The sequence below is a fragment of the Peromyscus maniculatus genome, chromosome 21, assembly GCF_049852395.1.
Source record: "Peromyscus maniculatus bairdii isolate BWxNUB_F1_BW_parent chromosome 21, HU_Pman_BW_mat_3.1, whole genome shotgun sequence".
NCBI lineage: Eukaryota > Metazoa > Chordata > Mammalia > Rodentia > Cricetidae > Peromyscus > Peromyscus maniculatus.
Genome location: NC_134872.1, coordinates 68,556,359 through 68,579,183, shown reverse-complemented (window position 1 = coordinate 68,579,183; position 22,825 = coordinate 68,556,359). Strand labels below are relative to the sequence as shown.

The window sequence follows — 22,825 nt, the reverse complement described above, 5'->3', positions numbered from 1 at the left end:
CACTGAGCTCATGAATGTATATCAGCTAAAGTTCGATGGTCAAAATGCAATTTTTTTCTGACATTCTGTGAGAAGTGGCAATAAGTACTCATAGAAAATCAATACAATGTAATAAATATAGTGAGCTTTGAAAAGATTATGGAAATGATGAGACAGGGTGTGTTTTGGAAGTCTCATTTTATTGTTATATTATAAAATCCAAATAGACTACCGTTGATAGGCGGCTAAACAGGATAGAGTTAGGTAGATAGTTAGGTAGCCTCTTTCATGGTATTCTCTCAAAGGGATCTAGAGTTCATATCTGTGTGGTCAACAAATGGAATAGATACTGACTGAAAACATTAAAAGGGCTGGCAGGTTACTCAGCAATTAAAAAGATCAAGGATTTTCTGAAGCATGAGTTGTCACAAGACTACTTTATACTTGATTATCATTAGTGCTATCACCTTTCAAATTCTTCCACACTTTACATGAGAACTAACACAAACACATAAGCATGATCAGTCAAATTAAAAATATAACTATCTAGAAAAAAAGGAACAAATATGTACTAAAAACTCCATCAGTAATAAAAATAGTGTTTTAAAAACCCACAATATTCCAGTTTTCTGATCTGTAGCATAAATGTCACATATTCTGTGGCATTCCAACATTAGCCCTAGCTTAAGCATTCTGATTCCAAAACATCTAAGTAAAAACAATTTCCAAACTTTTGTGTTTGAAGATCTTCAAATTAACTAGGAAAATATACCACACATAAAGATGTGATGCTACATAATATCCCTGTTTTAATAGTTGCCATTATGAATTAATTACAGACTCATATTCAGCATTATCAATACACACAATTAACAATATATACGTTCAGGTCTCTTAATGACTTCCATGTTGTCAATGATGTTGGGCCAGAGGCTACAGAGAAGCAGTTCATTGTCATGGTTTCACAAACCAGACTGATAAGTGTTATCCCAAAGGACAGTATGAAGTCATGCCGTATTTAGATTAAGAAAAAAACCCTCTATTTGAAAATGTAGTTGGTTAATAAAACTATTAATTCCTTCTTCATAGTCCAACACATTGCTATCATACTTGCTAAGCAACAAAACCCTTCATGCACTTTTATATGGTGGTCCAATTTGATATTCACAAAAATCAAATAACACTTATGACAAAAACATATTTCTACTGACCATGCATTGCTTGCAACAGACTAAGTCTGTTTTAATAAAATAAAACCAAAACTTTTGCGCCTTAAAAATATCATCTGAAAGCTAAATTAAATGGTTTGTTGATATAATAGCTATTTCCGTATTTTAGGTGATTGTAAACAAAGCATTTGACTTAATTATATTTACTCCAGTTTATCACATTAAAAGGTAATTGGTAAACTATAGCATTCACTTCTGTAATCTTTATTTATTAAGATAATTACATGGTCCTTGCTTCAAATTCACTCATTAGAAAGAATATTATCGGCTTGATTTATCTGAACTATTTTTAGATTTTTTCCATTTATTTGCCAAAATAGAAACCTTTCATCCACTGAAATTAATTAATATTGCCCATGAAACCTTGTCAATGATTGCTATATTATATTATAATCAACCACTTATGAGTACAAGAATATTTAGAGATGTAGTACACTGGAAACAATACCATAATTAGTTTTAAAATTGACTATAAATGACAAGAACGTAAAAACCAAGAGACCAGTAACACACCGTTTCCTGGATATAACAATACTCTAGTGATTGATTAGCTAATGTTATATATTTTCTATTCTCTTTTAAAATAAGAATGTGTGTATATATATATATTAGACAAATTCACTGCCATGCTGAATAAATGACTAGAATGTAATTATGCTTTCCATGTACAAAATAAAATTTCACTAGGCTTCAGTTGAAAATGATCCTTATCACTGTACTTTCAGTTTTTCTGACTGTATCAGTACCAAGTATTTGCATATATCCATACAACAAACCCTTACATATTTATCGCATAAGAGTCAGTGAAAACCAAGACATTTACTATTTTTGCCCAAACACAGTGAGAACAAAGTGCATGCTGCGTGCAGTACCTTTGGGTATTGCTTAACAGGAATCAATACTCTTTCAGAAAGCTTTATGTTTTTGTTGCTGATGACATCAAGATATTTCTTTTCTTCGTCTTCCTTTTTTCCATCTGATCCTTGAAATTTCTCAATTTCTGAAAAAAAATCACAAAACCAGAATAAGTGAAATGAAAAATAAGCTGCTATAGTCTGGTGATTGTTCTTCTTACTACGCCATATAAAATTTAGATACTTTTGATAAAGGCTGAAACTGCACTGTGCACACAGCTATGTGAATACTGCTATGAGGTGACCTCTGCTCACGGTACCTAAAAGGTGATAATGCAAAATGACTGCAGCCACTGTGCACAAAATGATGCACTCACAGTTGTATGTAGCTTCGAATAAAATACAAGAAAACTATGTCCTCTGACTAATTAAAACATCTACACAAACAGCTCTTCTGGGAACAGGGACTAGAGCAAAGCATATTTTAAGTTTAATATTATTTTTATTTTATTTAGAATTATTCCTAGGAAATTAAAATATTTAAAAATAGTTACCATCCAGTTCTCTAAAATACAGCAAAAATAAATTATTATTTTTTTTTTTATTTTTTTTTTTTTTTTGGTTTTTCGAGACAGGGTTTCTCTATGTAGCTTTGCGCCTTTCCTGGAACTCACTTGGTAGCCCAGGCTGGCCTCGAACTCACAGAGATCCGCCTGCCTCTGCCTCCCAAGTGCTGGGGTTAAAGGCGTGCGCCACCACCGCCCGGCATTATATATTTTTAAATTACAAACAATCTTAAGATCATCTTTCAAGGGTCATACAAAATATAAAGATTATAATTAGTAAATGTTAAGGAAAATGATTATATTGCCCTTTAAGAGTGTTCCAAAGTGTCTATTCTAAATATAATTATACAATTTATTCATTCTCTTATTTTAATATATACGTTGAAAATGTGAATCTCTACTATGCTTACCAGGGAGAGAATAGAAACAGAAAGAGCCCTGGTTTCATAGAGTGTATGATGAAAACAGCATACCAGTAAATATGTGGGAGGAGAAAATACACCATGAAACTTCTAAAAGAAACAATGAGAGTTGAGTCAGGGGATGCAGCCTGTGCTTAAGACTTGTTAGAGGGAGTCAGTCCAGGCCCTGAATGTCAAAGAAGAGCAAGCCATGAGGAGACAGACAAGAAAGACTAGCCGCTGAGCAAAGAGCAAACTTGACTGGCTGAAGAAGAGTGAACACACAAAGGAGTTTGATGGGAGGGCATAGGGCATTGAAAGATATGTTAATCATTTTTAATATCTGGCTACTCACAAAGGCATAAAATATATGCTAGATTTATTATACAAAGGTCTCAAATGAATACTGATTATTAATCCTTTTAACTTACATATTTACTAAAACGACTTCCAAAAGGTTACAGGAAAATTACTACCACTAACATACCCCAGTCATAGATCTATTGACTTCCATCTTGTTCTGTGTGCAGCTTTAGCAATCTTTTCATAGTTTTACATTGCTTACATAGACACTGCCTGGATCGAAGCTATGTGGAAGAGTTGGAATATGTGTATTGACTTCATTATTTATACACTAAAATTTACTTAAGCCAAGTGTCTTACTGAAGAGAACTATTTAAACACAAGTTAGATGGGTACTGGTTTCCTACTTAGCATGTTGGGATCAGGTTTCTATTGTCCTACTTCAGGATTAGTGTCTTCAGTATACTAAAGGCTGACTTTAAATTGACGACTTTATAAAGCCCAAGAAGCGCTTTCTCCCGATCTTTTCCTACCTTATATCTTTTTAACAACCAGAACACTGGTAACATCCAGTAAATGCTCTTCATTATGTACTCTGTGATGACAATGAACTTCTGATCAATGTCCTTGGTACTTGCACCTTCCCAGCGAGGGAACTGTAACGTGAAACACACTGAAGCTCAAGCTAGTCCCAATCTGTGACATGAATGGTTTCTTTGTCATTCTGTCACAATAAGAAACTGAATTTGTCTCACATTCTTTGCCTCCCAAAAAACTCCAAGGTAGGCTTTTTTAGACACTTCCAATCTGATCATTCTATGATTAATTCTAATAATGTTCCTCTCAAGAAGCAGAGCTAAATGAAATCCCATTTCGCTGCTCTTTCTGTTCAATTCTGCAATTTCCCTTTGAAACTCTTGCTATTTCTTTTAGCCCCATGACAGATTCACATAGTCATCTTTTCTTCCCTGACATATCTGCGTAAGCAATAGCTCAATAAGTACCTGTCAACTGCAGTGCCACAGAATGGTATAACCAAACCTTGCCTGGTTTCAAATCCAGAGAATTCAAATTTAGGCAGCACTTTTCCTATTTTAATTTTCGTTCTCAAGGTATTTACTTTCCTATATTTAAAATAATTGTTTGAGTTTTTACTCTTTAGTTAGGTAGTTAATAAGTTACTTATGGTACTATGGATTGAATCAGGCCTCATGCACAACACTAGGCAAGTGCTCTACCACTCAGGTATAACCCCAGTCCTCTTTGTTCATTTACTTTTACTTTAAAGTATGATCTTTAAGAGTCCACAGTGTTCTAAACTCACTCTCTATTATACAGTGGCCCTAACATAAGGTAGTCCAGCCCCAGCCTCCCGCAGAGCTTAGTACACAGGCTTGCATCAGCAAGACCAACTTAACATAATCCTTTATTTTATTTGATGATTAAGGGATATGCTTTGTAACATTTAGAGAATACAGTTACTCATAAAAGTTCAAGCTTGAGCTAATTAGAGAGTACTGCATAGTAAAATCGAAACACTTCACATTTCTACATAGTATCTATTTAACTCCAATCAGTACATTATGGGATATGCTATTTAATGTATTAGAGGTGATGGTTTTAAATGTTGAAGTGTCACAATTTTAAAAATCTTATGTTCTCCTGCTTCAGTGTGCCAGTGAATATATTCATTTAAGAATTTCTAATGCTAACCCTGTAGAACCTGGGTGACATGGAGATGAACAGGCACATTCCTTCATCACGTCTCCATCTACTTAAGGACTGGCTGGCATCACAAGGCTCTAGAAGGAAATAATGAAAAGGACATTTTCACTTCTGGTCTTTTACTACTTCATTTCATTGGCTGCCATATAAATTCCTTAGACATGATTTCCTCAGGCATTAATTATATTTTATAGATAAGTATATTTGTGTTTTAATTTTTTATATTTTAATGAAAAATGTTAACATCTAAGGTTATGTACGCAGAATAATTGTGTTTAGAATTTCAGAAATTGCATCTCATTCTCTAAACTTTGTTAACATCATTTTATAGAAATGATGAGAGGCAGATATTTTCTTTTTATGTCCCTATTATTTTCTTTTAAAATGTATTTTATCTGTTAATTGTACATTTAGAAATCAAGTAGAGGCTTCTTGGTAATTAAAGTTTACATGACTCATTAATGTTTCATGAAAATTATATGTATTCTCTGTTATTAGAGTCAACAGTAGGATGGAAATGTATGAGATAACACACACACACATGCACAGAACACATCTTTGAATAAAAAGGGAATGCGAATATTACTTTGGAAAATGCACTCAACAGTATAATTTAATTAGCAATATAAATTAAGTACATAGTTAAAACAACTAAAATAATCTCTACTGTTTGGGTCTAGGAAATATTATGGGCCCATTCTAATAAAGTATAAATGTTTCAATTACTACTAACACCTCAAATAGGGTTTTTGAATTTCTTATAGAAAGGAAAACAGAATAAAAATGGTGTGAGTTGGAGACTAAACTTTGAAGATAGGCTTACAGTCCAATAACAAGGTATAAGGAGAATATATTGATTATTTTTAAATCTAGGAGCAAAGGTGACATCGCAGGTTGTATAATGAGAAACTGTGAGAAAATTTGGAAGAAATAAGGTATTTGCTAATAATATCAAGAATCCTAAAACATAGATATCTCCAAACTGATCAAAAAGAACAATGCTTGAGGCAACACTATACATGATCTCACGTTCTATGACAGAAACAAAGTAACAAAAACAACATAGTCAGACACAAAAACAGGTATGGAAAAGAGAATGCAGGACATAAGTATGAGAACACACAGTTACATCCCTGATTTTTAACAAAGATATAAAAAAAATACTTCAGGGAAAAAAAAGAGTCTCTGTAATCAATGGTGCTGGGATGACTAGGTACAACATGCAAAAGAGTGAAAATGATCCCTACTTCAATCTACAAAAAAAAAAAAAAAGTTAGCTCAAAATGGGTCACATGTCTCAACGTAAGACCTATAACTCTGAAATTGTTAGAGGACAAAAAAGAGCAAAGAGAAAAAAAATGCTAAAGAAAGAAATGCCATTTGGCTTCAAGTTATTAGCTTAGGCTAGGATGTTCTGGGATAGACTTCGGTAGTTCAGAAAATAATAACAAGAATCTGTTCGCTAAATTTCATGAAATTTAGAGTGCTGGGAAAGTAACATACCTGCTAAACAAACATGAGGTCCTGAGTTTGGATCTCCAACATCGTAGAAATGCTGGGTGTGTTGGTCTACGACTGTAACCCCAGCAATGGGAGATGGGAGAAAAACAAGCAGGTGTTGGGGGTTTACTTGCCAGCCAAGGTAGCCAAAACAGTGAAGTAAATGTTTAGTGAGAGATGCTGTCTCAAAAATAACCAGGAGAAGCAACTGAGGCAGGTATCTCAACAATCTCTGGCCTCTGCATGCACCCTTATGTGCAAGCTCGCCCACATATATGCATAATATACCATGTATTACAGAGAGAGGGGGAAGGAGACAGAAGGCAGGGAAGGGAGAGAGAGAGACAGAGACAGACAAAGACAGAAACAGAGGGAGGGAGAGGGAAGGAGGAATGGAGAGAAAGAGAGTATATTAAATGTTCTGAGTTTGGATTGCTTGTTGCTAATAAGGAGACTAAAAGCCTTAGTGTGGAGGAGCTTGGTTTGGTTCCTAGCACTCACAATTTTTCACAATCATCTGGACTCCCAATACCAGGGAATTCAACATCTACTTTTGAACTATGTTAGTAACAGTCATGCACGTGGTACAGACTTGCAAAACATTCATACATATAAAAATCAGCATTTAAAGAAGTTCTGCATAAAAAATGAAACAAGCACCTAGACAACCCACAAAACTGGAGATTATCTTTGCTAGTTCTATATTTATTAATGGACTAATATCTAAAATATATGAAAAAAATGAATAAATTAAATATTAGAAACCAAACAGCCTAATTAAATAAATGGGCTAATGAAATGAGCAGACAGTTCTCAAAAGATGCTTGGCAAATGGCCCATAAACACATGAAAAAATAGGCAGCATCCCTACTCATCTGAGACATGCAAATTGAAGCCACAAGTATATCCCACCTCACTGCAATCAGAATGGTTATCTTTGAGAAAATAACTAATATCACACGCTAGAGATAATGCAGGGAAAAGGAAACCATTATACACTGTTAGTAAGAACGTTAATTAGTGTAGAGAGGATGGAGCTTCCTCAGAAAACTAAAAATGGAAGTACTACATGGCCCAGCAATATCTCTCCTGTGTATGTGCTGGTATGGCTCTAAGTCAGCACACACAGGTTTATCATAGTGCTACTAAGAAGAATGATGCTACAGAATCAGGCATGGCTTCTATCTATAGATGAAAGAATAAAGAAAATGTGATATGCACACAGACTGGGTTTTATTCACCTATAAAAAATGGTAGCTGGAGAGAGGACATAATAAAATGCTTGACAGAAAAGCATGAGAACCTGAGTGCAGGTCCCCAAAACATGCATAAGATGGTGTGCACATTTAATAATATTATAGTTGAGTCAGCAAGCCTGAAAATATGAATCAGTGTGCCATAGCTTCAGGGACACATCTCATTTCATGAAACAAGACTGAGATTAAAGAAGACACCCCAACTGTAAACTTGGGACATCACATGCATATGTACACAAGTGAAATGCACCTGCAGGCATATTTGTGCATACACAGGGACACACACAGAGTTCTGTTACATTGTATTTTTTGACATCTTTGTCATATATAAGTAGCTCTACTACTTATATATGATAACTCGTGTTTGAGTCCATTTCTGTGCTAACATCATAGTTTTAATACAATAGCTCTGTAATATAGTTTGAAATCTGGCATGGTAATCCACTCAACGTTGTTTATTTTTTCACTCTGTATTGATTATGGTCATTTGTTCTTCCAAATGAATTTTAAATTATTTCTATTCATGTGAAGAATGTCATGGTGATTTGGATTGCAACTACATTGAATCTGCAAATTGCTTTTGGTAGTATGATCATTTTCACAACATTAATTCTACCAATTCACGAGCATGGCAGTTCTTTCTATCTTAACCTGCCTCCTTCAGACAGCATCACTGACAGACTATGCTGGGAAACTTGAATGCTCATATGTAGAATTATGAAATTAAACCCCAAATGGATCAGTGACCTCAAGACGAAACGTGAAGCAAAGAAGTGGCTAGGAATAAACAGAGGCAACAGCCCACAAGATAGAGACGCCGGAAAGGACTTTCTGAATAGGACTTTATTCACTTAGGAGTTAAGGTGGGAACAGTTGACAAGTGGGAACTCACAGAACTTAAAAGCATGTGCCCAGAAAAGACAACAATCAAGTGAAGAGAAATCTTAGACAGTGGAAAAGAGTCTTTGCCAGATACATCTATAATAAAGGATTAATATCTAGAATATCCAAAGAATTCAAGAATAAAGAATAAAAAAAAAACAATGAAAACATGGGATATGGATCTCAAGTGACATCTCAAAAGAAGAAGTAAAAGTGGTTAAGAGATGTAGCTAAAAGGGGTTTGGCATCCTTAGCAATTAGGGAAATATAAATTAAAGTTACTGTGAGGTGTCATCATTTCATACCTCCATCCTAATAGCTAAAATAAAGAAAGTAAGTGACGGCAAATACTTGCAAAATACATGGGAACAGGAAACTTTCACTCACTCTTGGTATGACAGGAAAAGCCGCTTTTGAAATCAATGCAGAAATTTTACAAAAAGTTAAAAATATGGAATTTTTATATAAAATTCCATTATATAAAAAATAATATATTTCAGTCGGGCGGTGGTGGTGCACGCCTTTAATCCCAGCCCTTGGGAAGCAAAGCCAGGTGGATCTCCATGAGTTCGAGGCCAGCCTGGTTTACAGAGCAAGAGCCAGGACAGGTATTAAAACTACACAGAGAAACCCTGTCTCAAAACCCTGTCTCAAAACCAAAAACAAAACAACAACAAAAATATATATATGATATATATATATATATATATATATATACATGTATACACACACACACACATATATATATATATATATATATATATCATAAGTACATGAAATAATTTTTCCATAGGGCTTTCAGGCACCCTTAGTGTCATTTATCTGTTCTTCCTTCATCCCCTGTATTACCCTCGTGTCCTCCCCATGTAACACACCATGCTTTCGTCTTTTTATCTCTTTACGTCATCTGTATCCCATTATCCCTCTCCTCACTATTCCTTCCTGTTCTACAATGGTCCTTTTCTATTTTCCTGGATTCTGTTGTTATTTCAGATTATACATTCAAATCTAAAGATTTGGAGCAGAGATATACAAGAAAGCTTGCAGTATTTCACTTTCTGAATCTGGGTTACCTAACTCAGAATACTATTTTTCAATTCCATTTATTTACCTGTAAGTTTAATGATCTAATTTTTCTTCATGGATGAATAGAATCCTATTGTGTACATGTATCACATTCTCATAAAATCATTGGTTAAAAGGCATCTATACAGTTTCCATTCCTAGTTATCATGAATAGAGCAACAATGAATATGGATGGCTAAGTATTCTGTAGCGAGCTAACGCTTCTTTAAGGTTTATGCCAAGGAACAGTATAACTGGGACATTATAGAACATTCTGGTGAACTCAAACACCAAAAGAGAAATAATGCCAACTTTCTTTAATCCATCTAAAAAATACGAAGTGATACTTTGAATTTCCATTTGCTAAGGTCATGATACGCAGACACCAAGGCCAAAGAAAGACTGAAAAAGAAAAATAAACTTCAGGTTAATAATCCTTGAACATAGGTGTAAAATTCTTCAAAAAGATGTTAGCACAATGAATTCCATAGTAGACAAAGATGATCACAGTAAGACCCATGGTTTCATCTCTGGGATACAAAGACTATGGGTATACACAATCAAGCATGATGTGTACTATACTCATCAAATAATATACTAAAAATTACAAGATCACTTCTACTAGCATTGAAAAGCATTTGACAAAGACCAGCATCCATACATAATAAAGGTTCTAAAAATTGGAGTAGACAAAATTGTCTCAATATAATAAATACCAGATATGAGTACATCATATCTAATATTATATGCAGTATTGCAAAATTGAAATCCTTTCCTCAAAGATTCAGTATAAGGTAAGAATGCTCACTCTGGTCATGTTTACTCAAAATGTTAATGTGTTAGGTCAACTAAGCAAGTAAAGAGAGAGAGAGAGAGAGAGAGGCAGAGAGGGGGGACACAGAGAGACACAGAGACACATACAAAGAGACACACACAGAGAGAGACAGACAGACAGGCAGACAAAGGCTGAGACAGAGAGAGATGGCAAAATAGAATGGAAAAAGGTAAAATTCTCTCCATTTATACTTGACATACATATGCAGAAAGATAAAAAGCCCAAGTAAATGTTATTAGAACCTGTGGATTCAGTACATTCACAGGGTATAAGATACACAGAGAATAAACCACTCAAAATATAAACCTAAAAACTTTAAGTATTGATAAAGTAGTGACACACTTAAAGTAGTGACACACTAAATGAAATAGAAATTCAGTATCAACTTAGTGGAAAAATTAAGATTTCCCGAATATGCACATTACACAGGCAATGTAGGGCCTCAAAACAAGCCCTAAAATTATTGAGAAAAAATTTTACTGAAGAACAAAACACAAAATTGTGCTAAAATTCACAGTGAACAACAAAAAATATCAAGTAGTTAAAGGAAAATGTGAGAGAAAACAAAACTGGAGGCATCCTTACTTTACACATATGACAGGCTACAGTAACAAACCAGTACTGCAATTCCACAGAAACAAACATAGAGAGCGAGGCTCCAAAAACAAAAGCCCTCACACAGTACATGAGGAGGTGTCCGCATCCACTAAGCCTGCAGGAGACACCAGTCAAAAATCACAACAAAGCCAGGCTGGTGTCAGCAAACAGTCAGAAGGCTGAGAAAGGAGAACTGAGAGTTGGCTGCCAGCTCAGGCTGCATAAGGAGACTTTGTCAAACCAAAAATGACAAATGATACATGAAACAAAAACAGTGAAGACAGAAAACATTGGGAAGAATGACACTGGTGGCAGATATGCAAGCTGGTACAGAGATGATGGGAAGATGTAAGAAAACAGATGGAAATTTACAAGGGTGCCAGTATCAGTGAAGGGGCCGGTGATTGGGAGGGAAAATGTGAGAAAAGGACAGGACAGAGTACTAGGAGGAAGAATTTGATCAAAACACACGTACATTTGCAAATTACAAAGAGAAGCTCAGTAATCTGTACAATTAACATGAATTAACATAAATAGAACTACCACCTTAGAACCCAATAGCTATCATCGGAATGCTAGGATAATCTCAAAATTCATCTGTTCAAATGTTAATACTCAAAGTGAGGAATTATAATGGGAGATTGAACTGTTGATAGAAGATTGACTTGTGAACACTCTACGCAAATGAGTGAAATTAAGACTCTTATAGCAAAGGGTCTGAGGGCAACTGCCCCAGCTAGAAAGCACTATAGAATGTGGGCTTCACCAGACACTGTATCAGCCACTACCATGATCTTGGTCTTCTATTTTTTTTCCTTTTATTTTATTTTACAATACCATTCAGTTCTACATATCAGCCACGGATTCCCTAGTTCTCCCTCTTCCTGCCCCCCTCCCTTCCCCCAAGCCCACCCCCCATTCTCACCTCCTCCAGGGCAAAGCCTCCCCCAAGGACTGAGATCAACCTGGTAGACTCAGTCCAGGCAGGTCCAGTCCCCTCCTCCCAGACTGAGCCAAGCATCCCTGCATAAGTCCCAGGTTTCAAACAGCCAACTCATGCAATGAGCATAGGACCCAGTACCACTGCCTAGATGCCTCCCAAACAGATAAAGCCAATCAACTGTCTCACCTATTCAGAGGGCCTGATCCAGCTGGGGGCCCCTCAGCCTTTTGGTTCATAGTTCGTGTATTTCCATTCGTTTGGCTATTTGTCCCTGTGCTTTATCCAACCTTGGTTTCAACAATTCTCGCTCATATAAACCCTCCTCTTTCTCACTAATTAGACTCCTGGAGCTCCACCCAGGGCCTAGCTGTGGATCTCTGCATCCAGATTCCTCAGTCCTTGGATGGGGTTTCTGGCATGACTATTAGGGTGTTTGGCTATCCCATCACCAGAGTAGGGAGTAGGTCAGTTCCGGCTGTCTCTCGACCATTGCCAGCAGTCTATTGTGGGGGTATCTTTGTGGATTTCTGTGGGCCTCTCTAGTACTTTGTTTCTTCCTTTTCTCATGTGCTCTTCATTTACCATGGTCCTTGTTCTCTCTCTCTGTTCTTGATCCATCTGGGATCTCCCACTCCCACAGGCTCTTTCCCTTGACCCTCACCCTTCATTACTCCCACTCATGTCCAGGTTGTTCTTGTAGATATCAACCATTTCTCCGTCATTGGGCAATCCTCGTGTCTTTCTTGGGGTCCTGTTTTCCAGGTAGCCTCACTGGTGATGTGAGTAGCAGTCCAGTCATCCTTGTTCCACATCTAGTATCCTCCTATGAGTGAGTACATACCATATTTGTCTTTCTGAATCTGGGTTACCTCACTCAGGATGATTTTTTCTAGATTCATCCATTTGCCTGCAAACCTCATGATGTCATTGTTTTTCTCTGCTGAGTAGCACAACCACTTTGGATCTTGGTCTTCTTAATCCCCATAACTACTAAGGGAAAGTTTATATGTTTGTATGGGCATGCATCAAACAGAACTGGAATTATAATCCTAAAAAAAGTAGTGTATAAATATATGTATTGCATTGAAATGAAGATATTTTTTTTTCATTTAGGCTGACAAGGATATTTCTTCAAGCCAACAATCATCTAACAAAAACCCCAACACCAGACATGAGAAGATCTCTTTTGAATTGTTGGTCAAGGTGGTCAAAGGGACTCCCTACACATAAAGGCTATTGTTATCACCCTTAGTTGCTCCCTGCCCCCAGAAGTAGATGGAAAGTCCCTATTGGTGATGTTTAGACACAGGCTCTAGAGCTGCAATTGATCTGAAGCCTTCCTGCCTGAGGATTAGCTTTCATGGTAAGAGAGGGCACCCTAAAACTCTTAATGAAGGGAAGCAACAGTCCTACCCAAATATGATACCTATGAACCACAACAATGAGTAGCATCAAACAATAAAACTAAGGCTGCAGTAGTAGCATGCACACTTTGGATGTAATCACAGTTTTCTACTTGGACTTAAAACCTGCTTAACAAGATGGAAATCGTCCCTGGAATGGGAATCCTAGCCAACTATGCAGGATAGTGAAGTCATGGATCTTGAAGGAGAACCTACAACCACTAATTTACTAAACCAGCATAATCTACATTCTGTATATGTGTCTTTATACCCTGTGGTGATTTGAAAGAAAATGGTCACCAAAGGGAGTGACACTATTATGAGCTGCAGCCTTGTTGGGGAAGGTGTGGTCTTATTGAAGGAAATGTGTCACACCCAGTAAGACAAACCAATTCTGGTTGCCTGTAAGTTAAAATGTAAGAACTCCCAGCTCCTTTTCTAGCACCTGCATGCTGCCTTGCTTCCAACCATGATGATAATGGAATATAATATACCTCTGACTGTAAGTGAGCCACCATAATTAAATGTTTTCCTTTACAAGAGTTGCCATGCTCATGGTATCTCTTCAGAGCAATAGCAACCCCTAACTCTATCCCCAAAACATATTCACAGATACAATTCATATAGTTCTCACCCCTCATCAAAGAAACTTCTTGTTCAAACAGATGGAGACCATTACAGAAGATGATGATGAATTAAAGCACAGAGTTGTGGATCCGAGTCTCAGTGGAAACATCTACAAAATAACTCCTGCAGGTGAGACTGAGGGAACATTTTAGAAGATGGGGTAGAAAGATTGCAAAAGCCAGATGATCTGAGAGTTTTTGGTGAGACTATGTCTCCTAGGAATATCAGAATCTAAACCCACAAAGTGTCACCTACATGACTGCCTAAGCATGAGCTGAATGAGTACAATAGAAACAGACATGTCAAAGTAGATGGGGAAAAGTCCATAAGGCCTCAACCCTAAACAAAGAACCACAGGCAACCAAAGGATGCTAAGTAGAAGAAATAGTCTGCTCTAGGGAAGAACACAACACCTGGTTACCCAATGCCAAATGGTCAGCCCTGAAAATACACATACATGTGACATTATGCCACCCGAGTAGTTATATTTAGAAATATGTATTTTATACCATATATGCATATAACAACAAGAAATGAAAGAAGAGACCATGAATTGGAAAGAGAACATAGAGGGACATATGGGAAGGTAAGGTGGAAGGAAAGGAAAGAGGAAATGATGTAATTATATTATAATCTCAAAAAATAGAAAAAATGAAAAAAAAATGTCCTTAATGGCACATGTCAGATATTCTAAACAGAGGAGTCATAATTTTATTATTCCATTATTTCAATAAATATTAGTAAATAATAGTAGCTTGTGTGATGTGTGAAAGGCTGATTATAGAAGGACAAGAGCAAACCCGGAGAACCATGGGTGACATTTGGCCTCTGTGACACGAGTTGAAGGGTCACAAATAATGGTGTCTGTGATGAACGCTGCAGAGAAGAAAGCTCACCCCAACCGTGTACAGGAAGGTAATACGGGCCAAAGGAGAGAGGGTGGCTCCTGGGTCAGTGGTCCTAGAAGCAAGGATTGAGTATGGGAAGTGGGGGGTGGGGTATGTAAACAAGGGGCAAATGAAGAAAGTCTAGAATAGTCACATGAAAGCATTTTCCTTACGTGATGAGCTTGTTTTTGAAATTAGCTTTGTTTTTCTCATTCTTGTTATCCTGACTGCATTGCAGCTCTTCTCTATATAGTAATTCAATAAAGAGTATACTCAATATTATTAAAAAGTCTGCAGATTACAACATTATTTTTAGGAATATATATATAAATTTCTCTATATATAAGTATATATATGTACATACAAAAAACATATTTTTTTGAATAGCTTCACTTGTGCTCCTTTATTAGTTTTCTTTCTTTTTTTTAATTATTATTATTTTACAACACCATTCAGTTCAACATAATAGCCACAGATTCCCCTGTTCTCCCCCTCTCGCCCACCCCTCCCCCCAGCCCACCCCCCATTCCCACCTCCTCCAGATCAAGGTCTCCCCCGAGGACCGGGGTTGACCTGGTAGACTCAGTCCAGGCAGGTCCATTCCCCCCTCCCAGACCGAGCCAAGTGTCCCTGCATAAGTCCCAGGATTCAAACAGCCAACTCATGCAACGAGCCCAGGACCTGGCACCAATGCACAGCTGCCTCCCAAACAGATCAAGCCAAATGACTGTCTCACCCGTTCAGGGGGCCTGATCCAGTTGTGGGCCCCTCAGCCTTTGGTTCATAGATCCTGTGCTTCCATTCATTTGGTTATTTGTCCCAGTGCTTTATCCAACCTTGGCTTCAACAATTCTCGCTCATATAAACCCTCTTCTTTCTCACTAATTAGACTCCCAGTGCTCCACCAGGGGCCCAGCCGTGGATGTCTGCATTCAGATTCCTCAGTCCTTGGATGGGGTTTATGGCACAACTAACAGAGTGTCTGGCCATCCCATCACCAGAGTAGGTCAGTTCCTGCCGTCTCGCGACCATTGCCAGCAGTCTTTTGCGGGGGTATCTTTGTGGATCTCCGTGGGCCTCCCTAGCTCTCTGCTTCCTCCCCTTCTCACCTTCTCATGTGGTCTTCATTTACCATGGTCTCCTATTCCTTGTTCTCCCTCTCTTTTCTTGATCCAGCTAGGATCTCCCACTCTTTCCCTTGACTGTCGCCCTTCGTTGTTCCCACTCATGACCAGGCTGTTCATGTAGATCTCGTCCATTTCTCCGTGTCTTTTTTTGGGGTCCCGTTTTCCAGGTAGCCTCACTGGTGATGTGAGTAGCAGTCCAGTCATCCTTGTTCCACATCTAGCATCTTCCTATGAGTGAGTACATACCATATTTGTCTTTCTGAGTCTGGGTTACCTCACTTAGGATGATTTTTTCTAGATCCATCCATTTGCCTGCAAACCTCATGATGTCATTGTTTTTCTCTGCTGAGTAGTATTCCATTGTGTATATGTGCCACAATTTATTTATCCATTCTTCAGTTGAAGGGCATCTAGGTTGTTTCCAGGTTTTGGCTATTACAAACAATGCTGATATGAACATAGCTGAGCAAGTGCTCTTGTGGTATGATTGAGCATTTCTTGGGTATATGCCCAGGAGTGGTATAGCTGGATCTTGGGGGAGATTGATTCCCAATTTTCTAAGAAAGCGCCATATTGATTTCCAAAGTGGTTGTACAAGCTTGCATTCCCACCAGCAGTGGAGGAGAGTTCCCCTAGTTCCACATCCTCTCCAGCATAAAGTGTCTTCAGTGTTTTTGATCTTAGCCACTCTGACAGGCGTAAGGTGGTATCTCAGAGTTGTCTTGATTTGCATTTCCCTGATGATTAGGGAAGTTGAGCAATTCCTTAAATGTCTTTCAGCCATTTGGGATTCCTCTGTTGAGAATTCTCTGTTTAGTTCTAAAGCCCATTTCTCAATTGGACTGTTGGTCTTTTTGATGTCTAATTTCTTGAGTTCCTTATATATTCTGGATATCAGTCCTCTGTCAGATGTGGGGTTTGTGAAGATCTTTTCCCATTCTGTAGGCTGTCGCTTTGCCTTGTTGACCGTATCCTTTGCTCTACAAAAGCTTCTCAGTTTCAAGAGGTCCCATTGATTGATTGTTTGTCTCAGTGTCTGCGCTACTGGTGTTATATTTAGGAAGTGATCTCCTATGCCAAGGCGTTCAAGACTATTTCCTACTTTCTCTTCTAGCAGGTTCAGAGTAGCTGGATTTATGTTGAGGTCTTTGATCCACTTGGACTTAAGTTTTGTGCACGGTGACAGATATGGATCTATTTGCAGCCTTCTACACGTTGATATCCAGTTATGCCAGCACCATTTGTTGAAGATGTTTTCTTTTTTCCATTGTACACTTTTGGCTTCTTTGTCAAAAATTATATGTCCATAGGTGTGTGGGTTAATGTCAGGGTCTTCAATTCGATTCCATTGGTCCACATGTCGGTTTTTATGCCAATACCAGGCTGTTTTTATTACTGTAGCTCTATAGTAGAGCTTGAAGTCGGGGATTGTGATGCCTCCAGAAGTTGTTTTATTGTACAGGTTTCTTTTAGCTATCCTGGGTTTTTTGTTTTTCCATATGAAGTTGAGTATTGTTCTTTCCAGGTCTGTGAAGAATTGTGTTGGTATTTTGATGGGGATTGCATTGAATCTGTAAATTGCTTTTGGTAAGATTGTCATTTTTACTATGTTAACCCTGCCTATCCATGAGCATGGGAGATCTTTCCATTTTCTGACATCTTCTTCAATTTCTTTTTTCAGGGACTTAAAGTTCTTGTCATATAGGTCCTTCACTTGCTTGGTTAGTGTTACCCCAAGGTATTTTATGTCATTTTTGGCTATTGTAAAGGGTGATGTATCTCTAATTGCCTTCTCAGCTTCTTTGTCCATTGTATATAGGAAGGCTACTGATTTTTTTGAGTTGATCTTGTATCCTGCTATGTTGCTGAAGGTGTTTATAAGCTTTATCAGTTCCTGGGTGGAATCTTTGGGGTCACTCAAGTATACTATCATGTCGTCTGCAAATAGGGAAAGCTTGACTTCTTCCTTTCCAATTTGAATCCCCTTAATCTCCTTATGTTGTCTTATTGCTCTGGCTAGAACTTCAAGTACTATATTGAATAAGTATGGGGAGAGTGGACAGCCTTGTCTCGTTCCTGATTTTAGTGGAATTGCTTTGAGTTTCTCTCCATTTAATTTGATGTTGGCTGTTGGTTTGCTATATATTGCCTTTATTATGTTTAGGTATGTTCCCTGTATTCCTGATCGCTCCAAGACTTTTATCATGAAGGGGTCAAAAAACATATATTAACATGTAGTATCTATACTTCAGTTTCATAATATGCTAACATATTGGCACACACACACATATATACATACATATACATTAATGAAATAATTAGTGAAAAAATAGGTCATAAGTTTGAAGGAGAGTGGGGAAGGGTATATAAGAGGATTTGGAGGGAGGAAAGAGAAAGGAGAAATGTTGTATTTGTATTTTAATCTAAAAAAATCTTTATATGAAGTGATAATGTGGGATTGTTCTGGAGAGAAAGTAAGTTGTTGTTTTTTTTCTAAACATAACAGAAATTGTCTCTCTCTATAAGAACGCTGTCATTATCAATATTTTTGGAATTTAAGCTCAAGAAAAATTAAAATATTTATTTATTCAAAATAAACTTTTAAAAGCTGTAACTTTATAGAAACATTGAAAAGCAATGTTTGACTATTATAAAAAGAATGTTTGATTAACAAGTAGAGTTTTTATTATAAACTAACTGTTTGCTCCATCTTCAAATTACACCAATTTAGCTTACTAAATGTGTTACCCTCAACATATTTGCATTCACTCATGTGTCAAGAGAGTGAGAAGCACAGACATTGTCTATACTTCAAAACCTCCATGTGAAATTCCCAGGGTCAGTGTCATGGACAGGCACCAGCACCCCAGAATCTAAATGAACAATAAAGGAATAAGTGCACTGTATCCATTTTAAGTGAAACTTAACATCAATAAAGCAACATGAAGAAATCATTCACTATCAATTGTACTTCGTTGTGGTTGATGAGAAAGATGTGCATTTTTAACACTTCTTTTGTTATTATTTTATTGAAAATAGTTTTTTTTTCATATAGTATTGTCTGATCACAGTTTCCCATCCAACAACTCCTCCCAGATCCTCCTCACTTTCCCACCCACCCAAATCCATACCTTTCTTTCCTCTTTCTCAAAAGATAAAAGAAAAGACATTGGTGATAATTTTGTGTGTCCTATCTTTTCATCAAACCTCTATAGGTCAGGATCAACAGATCAACTACCACCATTTTCCAAACACAGAGGCTTGAGGGAGCTGGTGCAACATTAGACACACAGGAAGAAAGCAGTAGCCAAAGGTTATCAAATCTTATTTAAAATTTCAAAATATTTTCATTTTGATCACATTATTCCCCTTCCCCCCCAACTCCTCCCAGGTGCTCCAAAACTTCTCTACTTCTATACCTACCCAACTTCATGTTCCCCCACAACTCCCTAAATACAGAAGCACCCAAAACCAAACTAAGAACACAAAAATTAGACAAACTTAAAAAAAAAATCCAGAAAACACTACAACAAAATAAAACAAAAATAAAAACAAGCAACCAAACAAACAAAGAAAACATGAACAATATTTTGTTTTGGCCAAATATTTCTGGCCCAGGGGTCTGCTATGGAGTGTGGTTGATGTAGCAAGTGACATTTCATGAGAAAGGGGACAAAGTAAGTTTTCCTTTCCAAGCAGGTATCAATGTCAAACAGCTTTATGGTCAGGGGTGATATTTTTGTGCACTTCTCCTTCTTCTTGCTGAGATTTTGTCTAGTTTGAACCTGTGTAAGTACTGTATATTGTCTCAGAGTATCTGTGAGTTTATGTGGGTATCAGTCCAGATGTGTCTGGAAGATGCTGTGTTCTGGGAGTCATTCATCACCTCTGACTCTTACAATCTTTCTGTCTCTTCTTATCCATAGGTCCCTGAACCTTAAAAGGAGAGATTTGATTAAAACATCCCATTTAGGACTAAGTGCTCCTAAGTTTCTTCCTTTCTGCACATTGACCATTTGTGGACCTCTGTGTAAAATACCATCTATTATAAGAAGATGTTTTTCTAATTAAGTTTGAGGAATGCACAGATCCATGGGTACAGCAATATGTCATTAGGAATCATTTTATTTCTATATGCTTTTCATTTTATTGCTATGTACCTTTAGTAGAATAATAGTAGTAGGCTTCCCCCTGAGGCCATGGTCTATCTAGTTTTAGGTTCTTGGCCACTTTAGCAGTGTTAGGTATGGGTTCTATCTCATGGAGTGGGTTGTAAATCCAACCAAAAAGTGATTGGATATCCCTATAACATTTGTGCTGCTATTGTAGCAGTATATCTTGCAGGCAAGTCTCTGTTGTAGGTCACAAAGTTGGTAGCTGGGTAAAAACTGATGATTACTTTCCTCATCTGGTATCATGTAACATATCACCATGGATGCTAGTCAGTAAAACTATAGCTTCTAGCTGGACAACAGAACAAAGTATTTTAAATATACAGAGAGAGAAAATCTATCTGGGTTTGCACTGGTGATGTGAACAAACAATTACACTTGGAAAGTAGCCAGATTTTGCTTGAAACCCACTCAGAAATTTGCCCTCACATAAAATGCTTTCCAGGAGGAACAGTTAAGGTCTAGATCACAAGTCAATTTGACTCACAGCTGCCAGAAACTCCAGCTCTACAGAGAATCCAAAAACCTGTGGCCTCCATTGACATCTACACTCACATGCATATACCCCTGCACACTACATGTAATAAATAACAAGTAAAAAGAATTCAAACAAACATCTCTTGCTCTCCCTTTAATCACCATCTGTACAATGTTGGGGGAAGGTTTGGTGTGTGTGTGTGTGTGTGTGTGTGTGTGTGTGTGTGTGCGTGTGTGTGTGTGTGTGTGTTTGCTTGCTTATTTTATCCTGCAATAGTATTTTATATTTATTTTGTAAACTTAGCTATTAAAAGCTGGTTTAAACCCATCTCAGAATTAGTGATAAAATGTTAGTTTCCATTTCTTTAAAATTATTTAATTTACATTAGAAATATTACTCCAATAATCCTAACCAATGTAAAATTTCTTTAGTTTCTCTTTGTCATTTATAGAATTAAATCTGAGGAGGAAAACAGCTTTGCTACCTCGTAGAAACTTGATCTCAAGAGAGATCAGGTTCCTTGTATTTTAGAGAAAGCAAAGCTATCAAATAACGGCACTGCAAGGGTTAACTGGACAAAATTTACACAGACTTGATTATGTAGCAACTCAAACATGTCTCCTTCTACTTTGAAATGTCTCAACAAATATTTCATTTTACTTTTCTGTATAACCTCTGTCCCAAGCCCAGTGACTACCAAGAAAGAAGAAAAAACAAAGCTTAATGTTGCTTTCCAACACTGAAAATTGAAATGAGTAGTTACTTTTAAAAGTCATATCTCAATACTAAGATCGTTATTGTTTGTGTAAACAGCGCTAGCAAAAATAATATTATATAGTAACCGCTCTTTCATATCTATGGTCATCAGGCAATTGGACACCTAATTCCGAAAGTACTTAATGGTTGGAAGATTGATTGTAGATTGATTGTGATGATGAAATAAAATTGATCGCTTTTGGAAACCATGCAGATGTCCTACCTGTGAATAGTGACACTGAACTATTTAGAAATAATATTTTATAGTGCATGGATAATTTTTCTTGGATGACTGGAAGAGGAAGATGAACTGTTATATTTGATTTGAGGTGTGGAAGTGTGGAGGACCCCTGGGGAAAGTAGGGGGTCAGTAAGAGAGGAGAAAATGTGACAAAGCAAAGAGGTTGGCGGCAAATAAGAACAAAGTATAGTGATACAAATGCATGCTGCTGTCACAGCGAAACCCATCACAATGTATGCTAATGAAAAATTAATTTATAACAACACCAGGAGCAGGGAGATGGCTGAGCAGATAAATGTTCTTGCCACCAGGCCTAAGAACCTGAGTTCAATGGCGAAAGGAGAGAAGTGACTCCAGCAAGTTGTCCTCTGGCCTCCACACCTGTCTTGCACGTGTACTTGTGCACAAAGAGGAAGATGTAAGTGAGAAAAGGGATGCAAGTACTATGTTTCAATGTGCCTTCATCACACTAATCTCATTCCACATATAATATTATGCAAATTACCTTAAAATGGGAAAGAATAAAATAGAATGAGAAAAATTATTCCACAATGACGATAAAGAGGAGATGATGTACACTAAATTCGTGAAATCTACCTTTAAACATTCATAAATTCTTTGAATAGGATTGTCACATTATACAAACATAACACAGTCATACTTCACCAAATGCAGAACAAATTTTGCTGTTTTCCAATTGGTACATACTAGCCACAAATTTCTAAATTGAAAATTCAACATTTTAATTTTGAATAAATAGAGTCTTGTACAGACCCGTGTTTTTTGAACAGCTTGGGTACCTCTCTTTGCATGCATTCTAGTTTTGTCCCGCTCTCCTGGAGATCAAAGAGATGTTATGTATAAACCCTGTGTATTACACTCTGTGTATGCCATGTTTATACCCGACCTACAAAGTACTCAAGAACACATCTGACTCTTACTGTCTGAAGGTTAAATTCTTAACTCTTTCATGTTCCTGTTTAACCAAGCATGACAGTC

General features: G+C 37.1%; 1 protein-coding gene across 6 annotated transcripts in view; it reads right to left on the bottom strand.

Annotated features, from left to right (window-relative positions):
* Positions 1 to 22,825, bottom strand: part of Khdrbs2 (KH RNA binding domain containing, signal transduction associated 2) — a 522,706-nt gene that overhangs the window by 425,631 nt on the left and 74,250 nt on the right. For all 6 annotated transcript variants that reach the window (XR_006066591.2, XR_013046800.1, XR_013046799.1 and 3 more), the window contains exon 2: positions 2,081 to 2,208. Coding sequence is in view for 3 of the 6 variants with exons in the window: in XM_042265820.2 (XP_042121754.2) it covers positions 2,081 to 2,208 (128 nt within the window). In the remaining 3 variants the exon portion in view is untranslated. The remainder of the gene's footprint in view (positions 1 to 2,080; positions 2,209 to 22,825) is intronic.